This window comes from Nycticebus coucang, chromosome 21 (genome assembly GCF_027406575.1).
Source record: "Nycticebus coucang isolate mNycCou1 chromosome 21, mNycCou1.pri, whole genome shotgun sequence".
Taxonomy (NCBI): domain Eukaryota; kingdom Metazoa; phylum Chordata; class Mammalia; order Primates; family Lorisidae; genus Nycticebus; species Nycticebus coucang.
In genome coordinates, this window is record NC_069800.1 from 44,510,771 (window position 1) to 44,525,019 (window position 14,249).

General features: G+C 40.0%; 1 protein-coding gene across 4 annotated transcripts in view; it reads left to right on the forward strand.

Moving 5' to 3' along the window:
• Positions 1–14,249, forward strand: part of CTNNBL1 (catenin beta like 1) — a 199,666-nt gene that overhangs the window by 53,596 nt on the left and 131,821 nt on the right. For all 4 annotated transcript variants that reach the window (XM_053573669.1, XM_053573671.1, XM_053573670.1 and 1 more), the window contains one exon: positions 10,593–10,690. In XM_053573669.1, the coding sequence (XP_053429644.1) occupies positions 10,593–10,690 (98 nt within the window). The remainder of the gene's footprint in view (positions 1–10,592; positions 10,691–14,249) is intronic.

Consider the following 14,249-nt stretch of genomic DNA (forward strand, 5'->3'; position numbering starts at 1 on the left):
TTGGGCAATCTTTAATTGTCCTAATTCTTATTAGTACTAGAATTCATTGTGATGTATCTGTTCATACACTAACAGCATTAATTTTCAGGATCTGAGTTTGGAGGCCCCATTTAGGGGTAAGACCAGGCAAATGTGAATCTCTTGGCCTAGACATCTTTCTGCTAACAAATGGCTCAATGGAGTTGAAACTAGAGGAGGCAGTGTACCATGGTAGAAAGCACATTGGGATGTCCAGGACAGGGTATTTTTCTGTTTTGTCTACTGCTATATTCCCAATTCCTAAAAATGGTTCGGTGTGTAACACATAGTACTTAATGTTTATTGAGTGAGCATTAGAACTAACAGAGCATTAGACTTAATCTAAATTTGACCCTCAGCTTCATTTCTTTTTTTTTAATAAGAGAGATTTTTATTTTCAGATACCATGTGCATGGGGGGAACTACAAGAATGATTATTCCAGCTTCATTTCTTATGTGAAATGCAGTACCCCTCCGTGACTTGTTATTCTTACCTCCAAAAGTAGAGTTGGTAACTTTTGCCTTTCAGTGTTACTGAAAGGATCAAATGTGTCATATAAGTGCTATGATATATAGTAGGCACTTAGTAAATGTTACTTGTAACTGAATTTGAATCATGACTTCCAAAACCATTTTATACTTTGTCTTTACTATCACATGTGCAATAGCTTTATTACAGAAAATGTTTTTGATGTTCCTGTAGACAGTGTTATGTTCATTAAACCAGGCACAGTCCCTGATATATAGTAGGCACTTAGTAAATGTTACTTGTAATGGAATCTGAATCATGACTCCCAAAACCATTTTATACTTTGTCTTTACTATCAGTTGTGCAATAGCTTTATTGCAAAAGGTTTTTGATGTGGCTGTGGACAGTGTTATGTTCATTAAACCAAATTCTCTTCCAATAGTTATTCTGTTTGAATCCAGATTTCCAAAGGTAAGAGACAAATGTAGTTAGTCTGCGCAAGTGATATTCGTGGGGAATCTGCCACTGCTTCATGTTATTTTCTTCTTTCTGATAATCTCTCTCCTGAGAGCATGTCTGACTAGGTTCTTTCTACCTGATAATTCTCACAGAAATAAATCAGTGAATAATTTTTATGCAGGCTTCTTGAAAGGCAATCTTAAGACATTTCTGATGCTTCATATAATGTTAGCATTAAGAATTGATCTGCCAGTCCCAGATTGATGACTGTGTTTGCCGTGCTTGGTGTGGGGTTCTGGGTTGTATAAGAACCCTATTCGGTTAGCTTGTTTCTGGATGAACTCAGTATATGGTCTCATATTCGCCCAGTAGACATGCTTTGAGTGCTTATTCTGTACCCAGCACTGTGCTAGGCCCTGAGGAACCATAAGCTGTACTGGATGCTCAAGCAGAATCAGTCAGTAAGCACATGCTGGGGATTGTCTTGGTTTGCTTGGGATGCTATAACAGAATAAAGTGCATGGCTGATAAACCACAGAAATTTATTTCTTACAGTTCTGGAGGCAGGGACGTCTGAGATTACAGTGCCAGCAGTTTCAGTCTCTAGTGAGGGCCTGCTTTCTGATTCATAGACAGTCATTTTCTCACTGTGTCCTCCCGTGCCAGGAGTGGAGGGAGCTCCCTGGGTTTCTTTTATAAGGCCGTTCGTCCATTCATGGCAGAGCTCTCCTGACTTGGTCACCTCCCAAAGGCCCATTTCCAAGAACTATCACATTGGGGATTAAGTTCCAACTTGTGAATTTGGGGGGTATTGCGAACATTCAGTCTTTAGCAGATATCTGCCATGTGCCAACCCCTATTCAAAGTAATTAATGGTTTTTGCAGATCTAATGACTACAAATTCTGTTGTGACTGCACATTTCAGTTCACCTACAGAAGGGGAGATTTCAGAATTTGATCAGACCTTAGGGATGACATAACCCAGTGCCTTATTTGTTTATAGATTAATGACAAGTCTGAGGTCCCAATGTTGGACAGCTAACTGTTGAGGTTGAGGCTGGCACTTCAGGTCTCTCTCATTTTCAGTCCAATGTTCCTTCCTTCTAGTGCACCTTGAGTTTTCCCTATGAGATTTACTACAGAAGTTGCCTATTTTGTTTCCAGAAACACAACTCTCATTCTTTTCCCTATTCCTGCTAACGCAAAATAATAGTAGCAGCTTTCCAAAGATACTGACATTTTGCTGAATCGCCAGCCTGGTTCCTGCTGGGGAGAAGACTGACATGAGAAGGGCTGTTCGACATCGGCATACTTGGGAAAGGCAAGGGCACAGATGTTCCAAGTTGTTAAGTTCTGGTCTTTAAAAAGGAAAAAAACACGTTCCCCTATAATAACTTTGACAGACTGCCATTTTCCTCCTGTTTTCTAAGAGCTAAACTGTTTTTTCTCCTCTCTCGTAGGAGGGGAACCTTCACCCAACTGCCCTAATGATATTTTTAAAAATCTGATTTTTAATTATACTCTACATCAAATTTAAAGTGCATTTGAAATTTTTTAAATTACCTTAATTTTAATTAGATGAAGCAATTAGGGTAAATGTCATCCTCCTCAAAGTACAATTTTTCTTGAAAGTGATTTCAGGAAAGGGTAGGCCCTCTTGACTTGCATATGACACGTACTCTGGTGGTTGGAACGTCCATCTCCCCGCAACGTTGCGCTCTGCTTCTTGTCTTATCTGTGATCTATAATGGAAATTTTTTTTCTTCAGGAAACGGTTGTTAACAATTTACTGTTGTACAGCTGTAACTGCCCAAAACACCTTACCATGAATAAACAATTTCATGGCAGTCATGACATAAAATTTTAATCTTTTTTAACTCTTCATTTATCAACCAAGACCATACACGGCTGGTTATGTTCCCCGCAAGCACAGGTCATCTTTGCTTTGTCCTTCTCTGAGAAAACATAAACTATCGGGATTTTAATTGGATCAGAGGCTGGTTTGTTGTAACCTTAAGAGGCAGAGGATGTGAGAAAACAGCTTGTGCCTCATCCTTCCAACCGTGAGGAGCTGCTTCGGAGTGTATTCTGGCGCTCTGCATCGCTGCCACTGGTGAGGGCTTGTCAGCGCTTCTGCGCCTCGTCTGCCCCCTGAGAGGCTGGAGCCCAGCCTGGGTTCTGATCTGTGAAGAGCACCTCTGGGCTGTGGGGGAGGGAAGAGGAGAGGACACCTCCCACAGTATTGAAGGGATGCTCTAAATGCATTAGGAGGGAGCAGAAGGTGGGATCCACAGCTGCTGCCTTTTCAAAGTAATGCTTTTTAAAACAATTTTTCATTCGAAATAAATCACTTCAACATGTTTAGAGCCCCTTTGTGTGAACCTTTTGGAGTGTTTCTACAGAAAAAGAAAACCATTTAAAGATATGTTTTGTAAGGTAATTGCTTTAAAAAAAACAATTTTGGGCCTGATTTAAGCCAAATTTACTCAATTTGCCTAGAGGAACAAGGAGGATTAAAACAAGAGGAAGATAAAGCCTCATAGTAGCTGATCACCCTTTCTCTTACAAAAAAAAAATCACGGCACCAAATTCATAAATATCCTGTTTTGTATGTCATTTTCATGTTCTCAATTTGAGTATCAAGTCAGTGGACCCCTTTCTGAAGTATTTTTGGTAGATCACTTGATGAAGCGGGTTGGATTCTGTTAGGGAAAGAAGAAATAATGACTTCAGCCAAGAGCAAAAACACTCAAATTATTCTCCATGGTGTGTGTGAGAAGTGCCCTTGGAGCAGCGTGCTCAGGAGATGCCACTGGAGCTCTGAGGAGGTGTGGGCCACATCTGGCTGGGGCGTGCTCAGGGAATTAAGGATTGCAGGTGGGAAGCTTTCGAGATGTGGAGATTAGAGTGCATTTCAGGGTCATTTTCATGTTCTCTCTCGTTGCTGTGGAAATTGCCATTCCTCATATGCTGGATAGAAGCTGATGTGGTCTTCTGGCTACTCATGTAGTAATTATAAACTCAGGATATCAGGTTCATGGCTTTATTTTAAAAAAACTATCATGACTACGTCTTCCCAGCTTAAGTGCCCTATTCTTTAATTAAAAATATCTAGTAATCTCAATCCAGTTTATTCAAAATATTTCTCTCCACCCCCTTGTGATTCAGGAAAATGAAGTCTCATGGTGATGTTAAGGCAGCAGTACAGTGGGTTGCATACTGATACATGGGCCATTATGAAAGTTTTGAGACAGGCTGATATGGTCCATTGTCTTACTTCCAAGAAACTTGCCAGCGTCCTTTCTGATTCACCCATGCACGTTTCAACTTGCTTGGCTTATCAGTGTTGCTGGGAGAGCATCATTTGTTTCTGTTTGCGTGGATTTTATATTTCTTGATTTTTGTGAATCTCAGAACTTTGTTATGACCCATGTAGGCAAGAAGGGAAAAATTTTTAAGTTACAGAGTGCATCATTGGTGCTGATGGGAGAGCTGTGTGTGTGCATAATAATTTTAGGTAGTTGTCAGTAGTGGTTTTATCCAAATTATTGTTTGCTATCCTTAAATTCTAGAAAGTCAGGAGGACTTGTAGAGTTGTCCATTTGGATTTTGTGAAGAATTACTATAGGATTTTGGAAAATAATGACAGGGTTATTTTTTATAGATCAACAGAGATCAATGTTGGTCTTGAGCAGTTTGGGTCTGAGAATGATAAAGTGGAACAAACTGACTGAGAAATACTGTCTTGTACCAGAGGGTGTGTACAATAGTCAAGGGTGCTTGTGTGATAGCCCCAGTGTTAATGAGCAAGAACAGAGCTGGGGAGGGTTTGAGCCTTCTCAGGGGCTCTCTTCTAATTGGACTGGGAGGGAGTTGGTTATTGCTCCATTGCTTCTCTGCAAGCACTATCTAAAAAGACTTGGGTTATCTTGAGCTATTGTTTTGCTAGGGGCTATTCTCATCTTGACACTTCCACAATCAAAATTGCATTTAAAAGAATTTACTGTCTCATCTGTCATCTTTCTTGATAAATGTATTGATAAGCCACCCATTTGGGGGAGCCAGTTAAATATTCTCTGGAGAATAGGCAGATTAGCAGTGCCAGAATGGCAGTGTAGCAGAGGACCTCTTAATGTAGCTGTTGTTCTTGGTTTATAGGTTATAGGTGAAGTTCATGTCCTTGGAAGGTTGGAGTGGTTGTAGCCTACACTGGACGTTTCCCCTGTGGTATAATAGTGCCCACTGGCATTTAGTAAGTACTTAATAAATGTTGAATGAGTGCATTTTTTCCTTCATATTAGTTGTATCTAGGATTGGGATAAAATTAAGCGTCCAGGTTCATTCTAGGTAGCTTTACGACAACTGTTTTAAAAGGAGAAAAAGATCGTTTTTCTGTGTTTTGAAATTCATCTGCATTAATTGAGCTATATCTAATCACTGTCCTAGTCTAGGAGTTGAGTTATTTTAAAAGCCCACATTTGTTGCATTAAATCAGTTAATTCCTTTCAATCTATACTGTTTCACTTGTCTTAAGGAAATCTTTTTGAAATGAATTTTTAAAAAACCCATCTGCTTAGTGCACCTTATTCCGTTTTCTCTGTTGGGTTTTCTGTTCTTTTTTTTTAACTTTTTTCCTTGTGGACACATGTCATTGGAGATTAATTAGATTAATGCTCAGTTTCTTTACCAAGACTCAGAGTGGTTATACAAGATTCTAAGTGGGATCAGGCTAAAAAACAAATGTCAAGAAAATTGGTCTAGAAGGGACTTTTCTTAAACTGATAGAGGCTATCTACAGCAAACCCACAGCCAATATCATATTGAATGGAGTTAAATTGGAATCATTTCCACTCAGATCAGGAACCAGACAAGGCTGCCCATTGTCTCCATTGCTTTTCAACATTGTAATGGAAGTTTTAGCCACCGCAATTAGGGAAGAAAAGGCGATCAAGGGTATCCATATAGGGTCAGAAGAGATCAAACTCTCGCTCTTCGCAGATGATATGATTGTGTATCTGGAAAACACTAGGGACTCTACTACAAAACTCCTAGAAGTGATCAAGGAATACAGCAGCGTCTCAGGTTACAAAATCAACATTCATAAATCGGTAGCCTTTATATACACCAACAACAGTCAAATTGAAAAAGCAGTTAAGGACTCTATCCCATTCACAGTAGTGCCAAAGAAGATGAAATATTTGGGAATTTACCTAACAAAAGACGTGAAAGATCTCTATAAAGAGAACTATGAAACTCTAAGAAAAGAAATAGCTGAAAATGTTAACAAATGGAAAAACATACCATGCTCATGGCTAGGAAGAATCAACATTATCAAAATGTCCATACTACCCAAAGCAATATATAATTTCAACGCACTCCCTATTAAAGCTTCACTGTCATATTTTAAAGATCTTGAAAAAACATTACTTCGTTTTATATGGAATCAGAAAAAACCTTGAATAGCCAAGACATTACTCAGAAATAAAAACAAAACAGGAGGAATCACACTACCAGACCTCAGACTTTACTACAAATCGATAGTGATCAAAACAGCATGGTATTGGCACAAAAACAGAGAAGTAGATATCTGGAATAGAATAGAGAACCAAGAGATGAATCCAGCTACTTACCGCTATTTGATTTTTGACAAGCCAATTAAAAACATTCAGTGGGGAAAAGATTCCCTATTTAACAAGTGGTGCTGGGTGAACTGGCTGGCAACCTGCAGAAGACTGAAATTGGACCCACACCTTTCACCATTAACTAAGATAGACTCTCATTGGATTAAAGATTTAAACTTAAGACATGAAACTATAAAAATACTAGAGGAGAATGCAGGGAAAACCCTTGAAGAAATTGGTCTGGGTGAGTATTTCATGAGGAGAACCCCCCGGGCAATTGAAGCAGCTTCAAAAATACACTACTGGGACTTGATCAAACTAAAAAGCTTCTGTACAGCTAAGAACACAGTAAGCAGAGCAAGCAGACAGCCCTCAGAATGGGAGAAGATATTTGCAGGGTATAACTCTGACAAAGGTTTAATAACCAGAATCCACAGAGAACTCAAACGCATCAGCAAGAAAAAAACAAGGGATCCCATCGCAGGCTGGGCAAGGGATTTGAAGAGAAACTTCTCTGAAGAAGACAGGCGCACGGCCTTCAGACATATCAAAAAATGCTCATCATCTTTAATCATCAGAGAAATGCAAATCAAAACTACTTTGAGATATTATCTAACTCTAATGAGACTAGCCTATATCACAAAATCTCAAGACCAGAGATGTTGGCGTGGAAGCGGAGAAAAGGGAACACTTCTGCACTGCTGGTGGGAATGCAAATTAATACATTCCTTTTGGAAAGATATATGGAGAACACTCAGAGATCTAAAAATAGATCTGCCATTCAATCCTGTAATTCCTCTGCTGGGCATATACCCAGAAGACCAAAAATCACAACATAACAAAGATATTTGTACCAGAATGTTTATTGCAGCCCAATTCATAATAGCTAAGTCATGGAAAAAGCCCAAGTGCCCATCGATCCACGAATGGATTAATAAATTGTGGTATTTGTATACCATGGAATACTATGCAGCCTTAAAGAAAGATGGAGACTTTACCTCTTTCATGTTTACATGGATGGAGATGGAACATATTCTTCTTAGTAAAGTATCCCAAGAATGGAAGAAAAAATACCCAATGTACACAGCCCTACTATGAAACTAATTTGGGACTCTCACATGAAAGCTATAACCCAGCTACAACTTAACAACAGGGGGAAGTGGGAAAGGGGGGGGGTGGGTAGAGGGAGGGGAATCGGTGGGATCACACCTGTGGTGCATATTACAGGGGTATTTGCGAAACTTGGTAAATGTAGAATGTAAATGTTTTGGCACAGTAACTGAGATAACGCCGGAAAGGCTATGTTAACCACTGTGATAAAAATGTGTCAAATGGTTTATGACGTGAGTGTATGATGCCCCATAATCATATCATTGTATACAGTTATGATTTAATAAAAAAATTTAAAAAAAAATAAAATAAATTTTTAAAAGCAAAAAAAAAATAAATAAATAAAAAACAAATGTCTAGGCCCCCAAAATAGAAGTAAACACCAGTCTTTTTCTAAAAGTCATTGTGTTATGGACCATTTCGTGTCCAGCTGGTCTTTTCTACTTCACCTACTATTACACTAACTTATTGCCCCAGTAGTGGACAGGTACAGAGGGAATGCGTGGGGTGGCTTTTCTACTCGACATGACAAAATAGGCTATCAAAAACTGTGTTTTAGTAATTCACAGAGAGACAGGCTCTCTGTTTTCCTATTATAGTTGGACAGGAGAGCCTTTTACTTTGTGAAATGAAATTGTAACTACAGTGGAAAAACCTATCACCCATGCCCAGAGTCTGCCTGTGAAGAAATGCTAGAGGGGTGGCAGACCATGCTGAATTTTCTCATGATGATTGAGAGTTCATCTGTCTCTGGTTTTGGTCCTTATCCCACTTTGGTCTTCAAATGACCTTCTCTCTTCTGGGTCATGTTACATTACTCAGGAGTTAATGATTATAATTATGGAAACATTACTGTTTCTGAATGCTGTTTTTTTGAAAGTTGGGAATTTATGTAAAATCAATTAGTGGTAGGATTGATGAGATGTTTACCTGACCTGGTAGGTTGCTAATTTCTTGTCTGCCTTTTCAACTGAGGCAGGAAAGTAGGTAAGGACATAACCCCTGGAACATTATAAGAAGTAACTTTTCTTGGTACAAGTTAGACATGTATGCTGTTCCTATATAAAATCACCATTGTTGAAGATTTTTTCCTTTTTAAAAATAAGTTCCTAGGTTTATTGTGACACATTTATAGCATGGAATAAGACTAATCAAAGAAAAAATGTGATATCTAACCCAGAAGACCTTACAGCCTGAAAAAGGACGTGATCAATCTGAATCTCTGTGGCATATCTGAAATATGTATAAAATTAGAACTTCTAACCCACTGTGACCCAGAAAGGAGGGACCATGCAATTGTTAGCTTAAATTTTAGAGGTTTTCGAGAAATGAAGGCAATAGTGAGGGCTTTGGGCATTCTGTGGGAAGACTTGGCTAAGAATCTGTATTATAGTGCTTTCATGTTTTCTGAGTATTTTAACTTTCTTGGCCTTACCCGACCTCATTTATTCCTTGTAACTATTCAGTGATAGAAGTGGGTCAGAGACCATTACCCCAGTTTTACAGTTTAGGAAATCAAACTGTATGGAAATAAAGGGGCTTGCACTAGATTACATGGTCATTGATAATTTTGGCACCATTTACCTCACTAAAGATGTGAAGCAAAGATGAAGATGACATGACCCCATTACCCTCAAGCTTGCCATGACTCTTTATCTGTTGCCTTTTCAGATAGACCCCACTTGTCTTTTATGATTGTTGGTTAATTTTTAATCACCACATACTAATATTTAAATGTTAATAAATATTTAATCGTGCATGGTACAGAGCAAAAGATGTAATGACAATGCTGGTCAGTGCATGCCTGACTCAGCTGCTTGTCCCATAGACACCTGACTCTACAGCAGATGGAGGATAGATGGATGGATGGATGATGATGCATTGCCACGCATTTCAAATAAGTGTGTGAATGGATTATAAGATTTTTCATCTCATACATGAAGAACTTTAAATATGCAAGTTTCTCAGATGAGGGGGAGGTGTTAACTTTTCATTTTTGCGATATTATTTTCTTCATATAGTTACAATTTTCTCTCTCCTCCCTATTCCACCCCTCCCCGCAGTCCTCTTTCCTCTCGTCAAATGTCTTTGTACATTCCAGTCTCCTTTTATCCCTGTACTTTTGCTTTTTAGCAAAAAAAAAAAAAAAAGATGTCCTCATCTTTTTCACTGTTTCCTGACCATTCTTCTAGCAAGTCATTCTTAATTTCCCAGCTCAACTTCATTGCTTCTTTTTAGGACGTCTACAGTTCCCATTGTCTGTCTCCCTCCTTTGTGACATATTGGTTATTGCCTGTGGTGTACAATTTTTTTATTTTATGTTTCCTTCTTACATCCCTCTCTTCTTCTTACTTTTGCTTGGTGTTTAATTCTCAATATTTACTTTCCTTTTATGTTCAAAGCAGTGTGGCACTGGAGGGGTTGGAGGTTGGTGGGTTCTAGCCCAGTTCCATGTCAGTTATGCCCTCATTTCAGAAGACCCCTTGATGAACATCAGCTACCTCCTCTCAGAAATCCTTTGAAGGTGAACTGTACAAGGTAGTTAAGATTGTACTGAATTCTAGGAATTTAAATTATGAGATAAGGTTGAGGATGTTGGCCCGTGTCTCTCTGGAAAAGCAACCTCCCAAGTGATTTATTTAAAGTTTTGAAATCTGTGAAAAATGTTATGAACCCATAGAATAAGTTGCCAAGAAGGCAGCATAAGAAAAGAGACTGAGTGAATCATTTAACAATGTTTTTTGAACACCAGTGTGGTCCATGAACTTTGTTGAAGAGATGTCAATAAAAGCAGAGTTTATGAAGAGTAAATGCTGATAAAGCAACTGATGATGAGGAAACGGAAGGGAACTGGAGATTTTAACCAAATGTCAGTAGGATCTCAGCATGTACGTGACTCCCTTAACATTTTTCACATGTGTCCATAGCAGTGGTTGATTTGCTTCAGGAACTGACAGATATAGACACCCTCCATGAGAGTGAAGAGGGAGCAGAGGTACTCATCGATGCTCTGGTAAGTTGCACATTCTCCTGGGGTTTTGCAGGTTTGAGTAGGGCATTGGCATCACCCATGGTTTTGTTTGTTTGTTGTTGTTTTTTACTTTTTGTAAAAGTTTTACCCAGACTGGTTTCAAACTCCTGGCCTCAGATGATCCTCTCGCCTCCCAAAGTGCTCGGATACAGGCCTGAACCCCAGCACCCAGCCACCAGCATGGCTCTCATTCTCTTCTCTTTTCCCTGTCTGTTTTCTTGCTACCGTTATTCCCATTTATAGCTTTGAAGCTGAGGCTTAGAAAGGTAAAACAACTTGCCCCTAGTCACACAGCTGGGGTTTGAACCTGTGTGTTCTTCGGCTTTCTGTGCGTGTTCCTTTCTCCTTTCCCTGTGTATTTTGTTGCTACTGACCTTTTCCCAAAGACATTTCACACTGGTTTTCTCTTCCGGGCTTTATGATCCCAAGTGCCAGTGAGGACAGCTGTTATTATTACTTATGATATTTTACAGGTAGACCATCAGAGAGGAATCAGAGGATGTTAAAAACTAGCACATCTAGGCCAGAGTTGCTTCCCTTGCCTGTAGAAGACAGGGCCACTTGGTTTCTGCATTCTTTTTTTGTGAGCTTAGGAAAGCCTTAGAATCTTCCTCAGCTGTTATTCTAGGCAGCAGCCAATCCAAAGGGGGTGGGATGTGAGGTGAAGCCTATTGGTCAGGTCCCATCTAGCCTAACCACCTTGTAAGGAAACTTAGATGCAGAAGGGAAACCTTCCACTGGGTCAGTCAGTCCTGTGACAGCTGAGGTAAGGGCTCACATGTTCCAGTTCTCACCATGATTCTGTGCCCACCACCCCAGATTCCCTCACCACTGGTCAGAAAGAGCAACAAAGCTGAAAAGGCATCACAGTTGGCCAGTGGCAGAAGTGGGTCTAATCCGACTTCTTACTCCAATAGCACCTGTAGGACTCTGTTCACCTACTAAGTTTAGCTCTCTCCTCCAGCCTCTGTTTTTCTTTCCCTTTAATTGTCTTCTCTTTTCTCTCTGGTAAGAATGTTAGTAAGTACTGTTTTTCATCCTGTTTGCAAAGCTTATCAAAGATAAACTGCAAAAATCCTGCAGCCCCTGTATTAAAAGCACCTGGGCTGCTTTCTGGCCCCACCTAAGACCTACTGACTCAGAATGGCTCCAAATGATTCTGAAACCCCACTGCTACGCTACCCACCTCCTCGCTCTCCCTTAATGTTTTTGATACTAGAAATTTCCCATGTGCCATGTTCCTGCTGGCATTTGGTGTGAATGAAGGGGTCGTGAACCCACTGTGTATGAACTGGTTCTTACAGAGAGTGAGGCTGGAGTCCAGCAGGGCCATTTGTGACTGAGTATGGTGAAAATTCTATGACCATTTTTCTTTTAAGCTCCTTCCTGGAGCACACTGCCACTTTTGTAGAATTCAGGGCCTTTATTTTTCCTTTGAACCATTGTGCAGAAAGAAAAGGGTGATGTTGGGGTATCCTTTTGTTTTGAGGAGCATCTGAAGAAAGGCTGTGGCACTTGCTCCTGCACTGTGTCCCCACAGTGTCGTCTGTGCAGTCTGCCTTCCAGAGGTTAATTATGGTGGCCCTGTGTGAGCCTTCCTGCCTGGTCCCTGTGCTGATTTTAATTACTATCCTTTGCCTGTGTGAATAGAGAAGATGAGAGAGGAACAGCCAGCTTGGCTGTTGCACATAAACTGAACTCAGAAACAGCAATTCACACAAAAGCCCTCTTTGTGTTTTCTGTGTTGCCAAGCCCACCAACAAAAGCTGGGTCTTGCAGATTTTATTGTTTATTTGGAAAGAAACATTTTATCCTCAGTCTGGGGAGCCATTAGGTGGATACTATATAGTGTTTTCTGTTTGTTTTGTTTAGGTTTTTATTATTATATTATTTTAAGATTTTGACTCTTATAGCTTTATCCTGATGGGGCTGGTGTGAATCACAAACATTAAACCTTCTTGGATTCCAATATATTATTTCATTGTCTGTAACCAGTGAGAAGCTATTAGTAAATATCAGAGAGCAGAACTGGCGGGTGGTCTTCCTTTTTTTTAACCCTTGTGCAGCATTTGGGAAGAAGTTGATAAGTGTTCCCATATGACAAGGGTTGAGTTGTCTTCGTAGTTTTAATTTGGGGCCAATATTAGAGCCCTGGAATTGTGTGAGCAGAGTCCAGAGGGCATGTGGCAGAATTTATTGTGGTGTGCAGTTTGCAGTTATTGCTTTGGTCTTTTTTTCCCAGTTGAAAGTCCTGAGCAATAGAGTAGCACATTTGTGGGGAAAGAGTGCTGCCCTGGTATTCTCAGGGATCTTTAGGGGTTTCAAATTTGGTTTATATCCACTACTGTTATTTATGCAAAAGGTGAATATTTGTGCTTTGTAACAAATTGATTTGGTTGTCTGGAAAATAAACTCTTTTCTGAAGAGCAGTAAACATGGGGTAGGTTGCTTTGTTAGCAGTTCTCTGTCTGGCTTCTCCACAACTGTGGACTCTTTGAGAATAGCGATTAGACTGCAGTCATTTTTCTACTTATTAGTCCCAAACTTGCCGTGTGCTCGATAGTCCCATGCCCATGCTCATGCCGTGTCTTCAGCGGGGCATGCCTGTTTCTGTGGGGCTACCTGGGATACGCCTCATCCTTTAGAGCCTAACTTAAACCTTACCTCTTCTCATTTGAGTTTTTTGGGGATGCTTCACCTCAGCAGAATTGTGTTTTCTAAGCACTTACACATCCTGGTGTTTGTCACATTGGGTTGTAGGCATCTCTTTATAAGTTTTTCTTTTCTGAGTACTGACCCCTCACCAGGAGAGTGGTCAGGTGGGTACTCTGTCACTTACCTCCTGTGTGTCCCTGGGAAAGCCACCTCTCCATACCGTTTGTTCTTTAAAGTGGAGTTAACAATAGTGCCTATCACATAGTACCAGAGTAAGGAAAAAATGGAGATATTTAATAAGTCTTGAGTGGTCTGGTACAGTAAACAGACAATAAATATTGGCCCTTAACATTGTAAAGATACTATGCCTGGCAGACATTAAGCATTTATTAAATGTCAAGTTAAAATCATGTGTATCATTTGCCACATAGTGAGATGTTTGTGGAAGTTGAGTTCAGCATTTTTTTTTTTTCAGTTCAAAAGAGGTTTGAAAATAATTTTGACCGAAACTCATCACAGCCACATTTAGGCGTTGGCCTAAATAAAATATGTGAGGAGAGAGGTTTAGATTTAAAAAAGGAAGAAATAAGTAATACTAATACAAGGCAGACTGTTGAGGATGGCTGTAAGGAGACTAATCTAATGGGGAATAATCAGGAAGGGCTGTGGAGCTGTAGGTGTTGACAATGGCCTCGGAAGGGAGACTTAAAGAGTGTATGGAGGTGTCACAACCAGAGGAGGTGAATGTGTCACTGGGCCAGGAAGCTGTCCAGAGTGGCTAGGAGCCATGATTTGCTGTAGAATTTCACAGAAGTGTCTTTGACGTACAGAGCTGGGCAAAACCCTCCGTATGTGTTCTTGCCCTCAATTAACCCTACTTAAATGT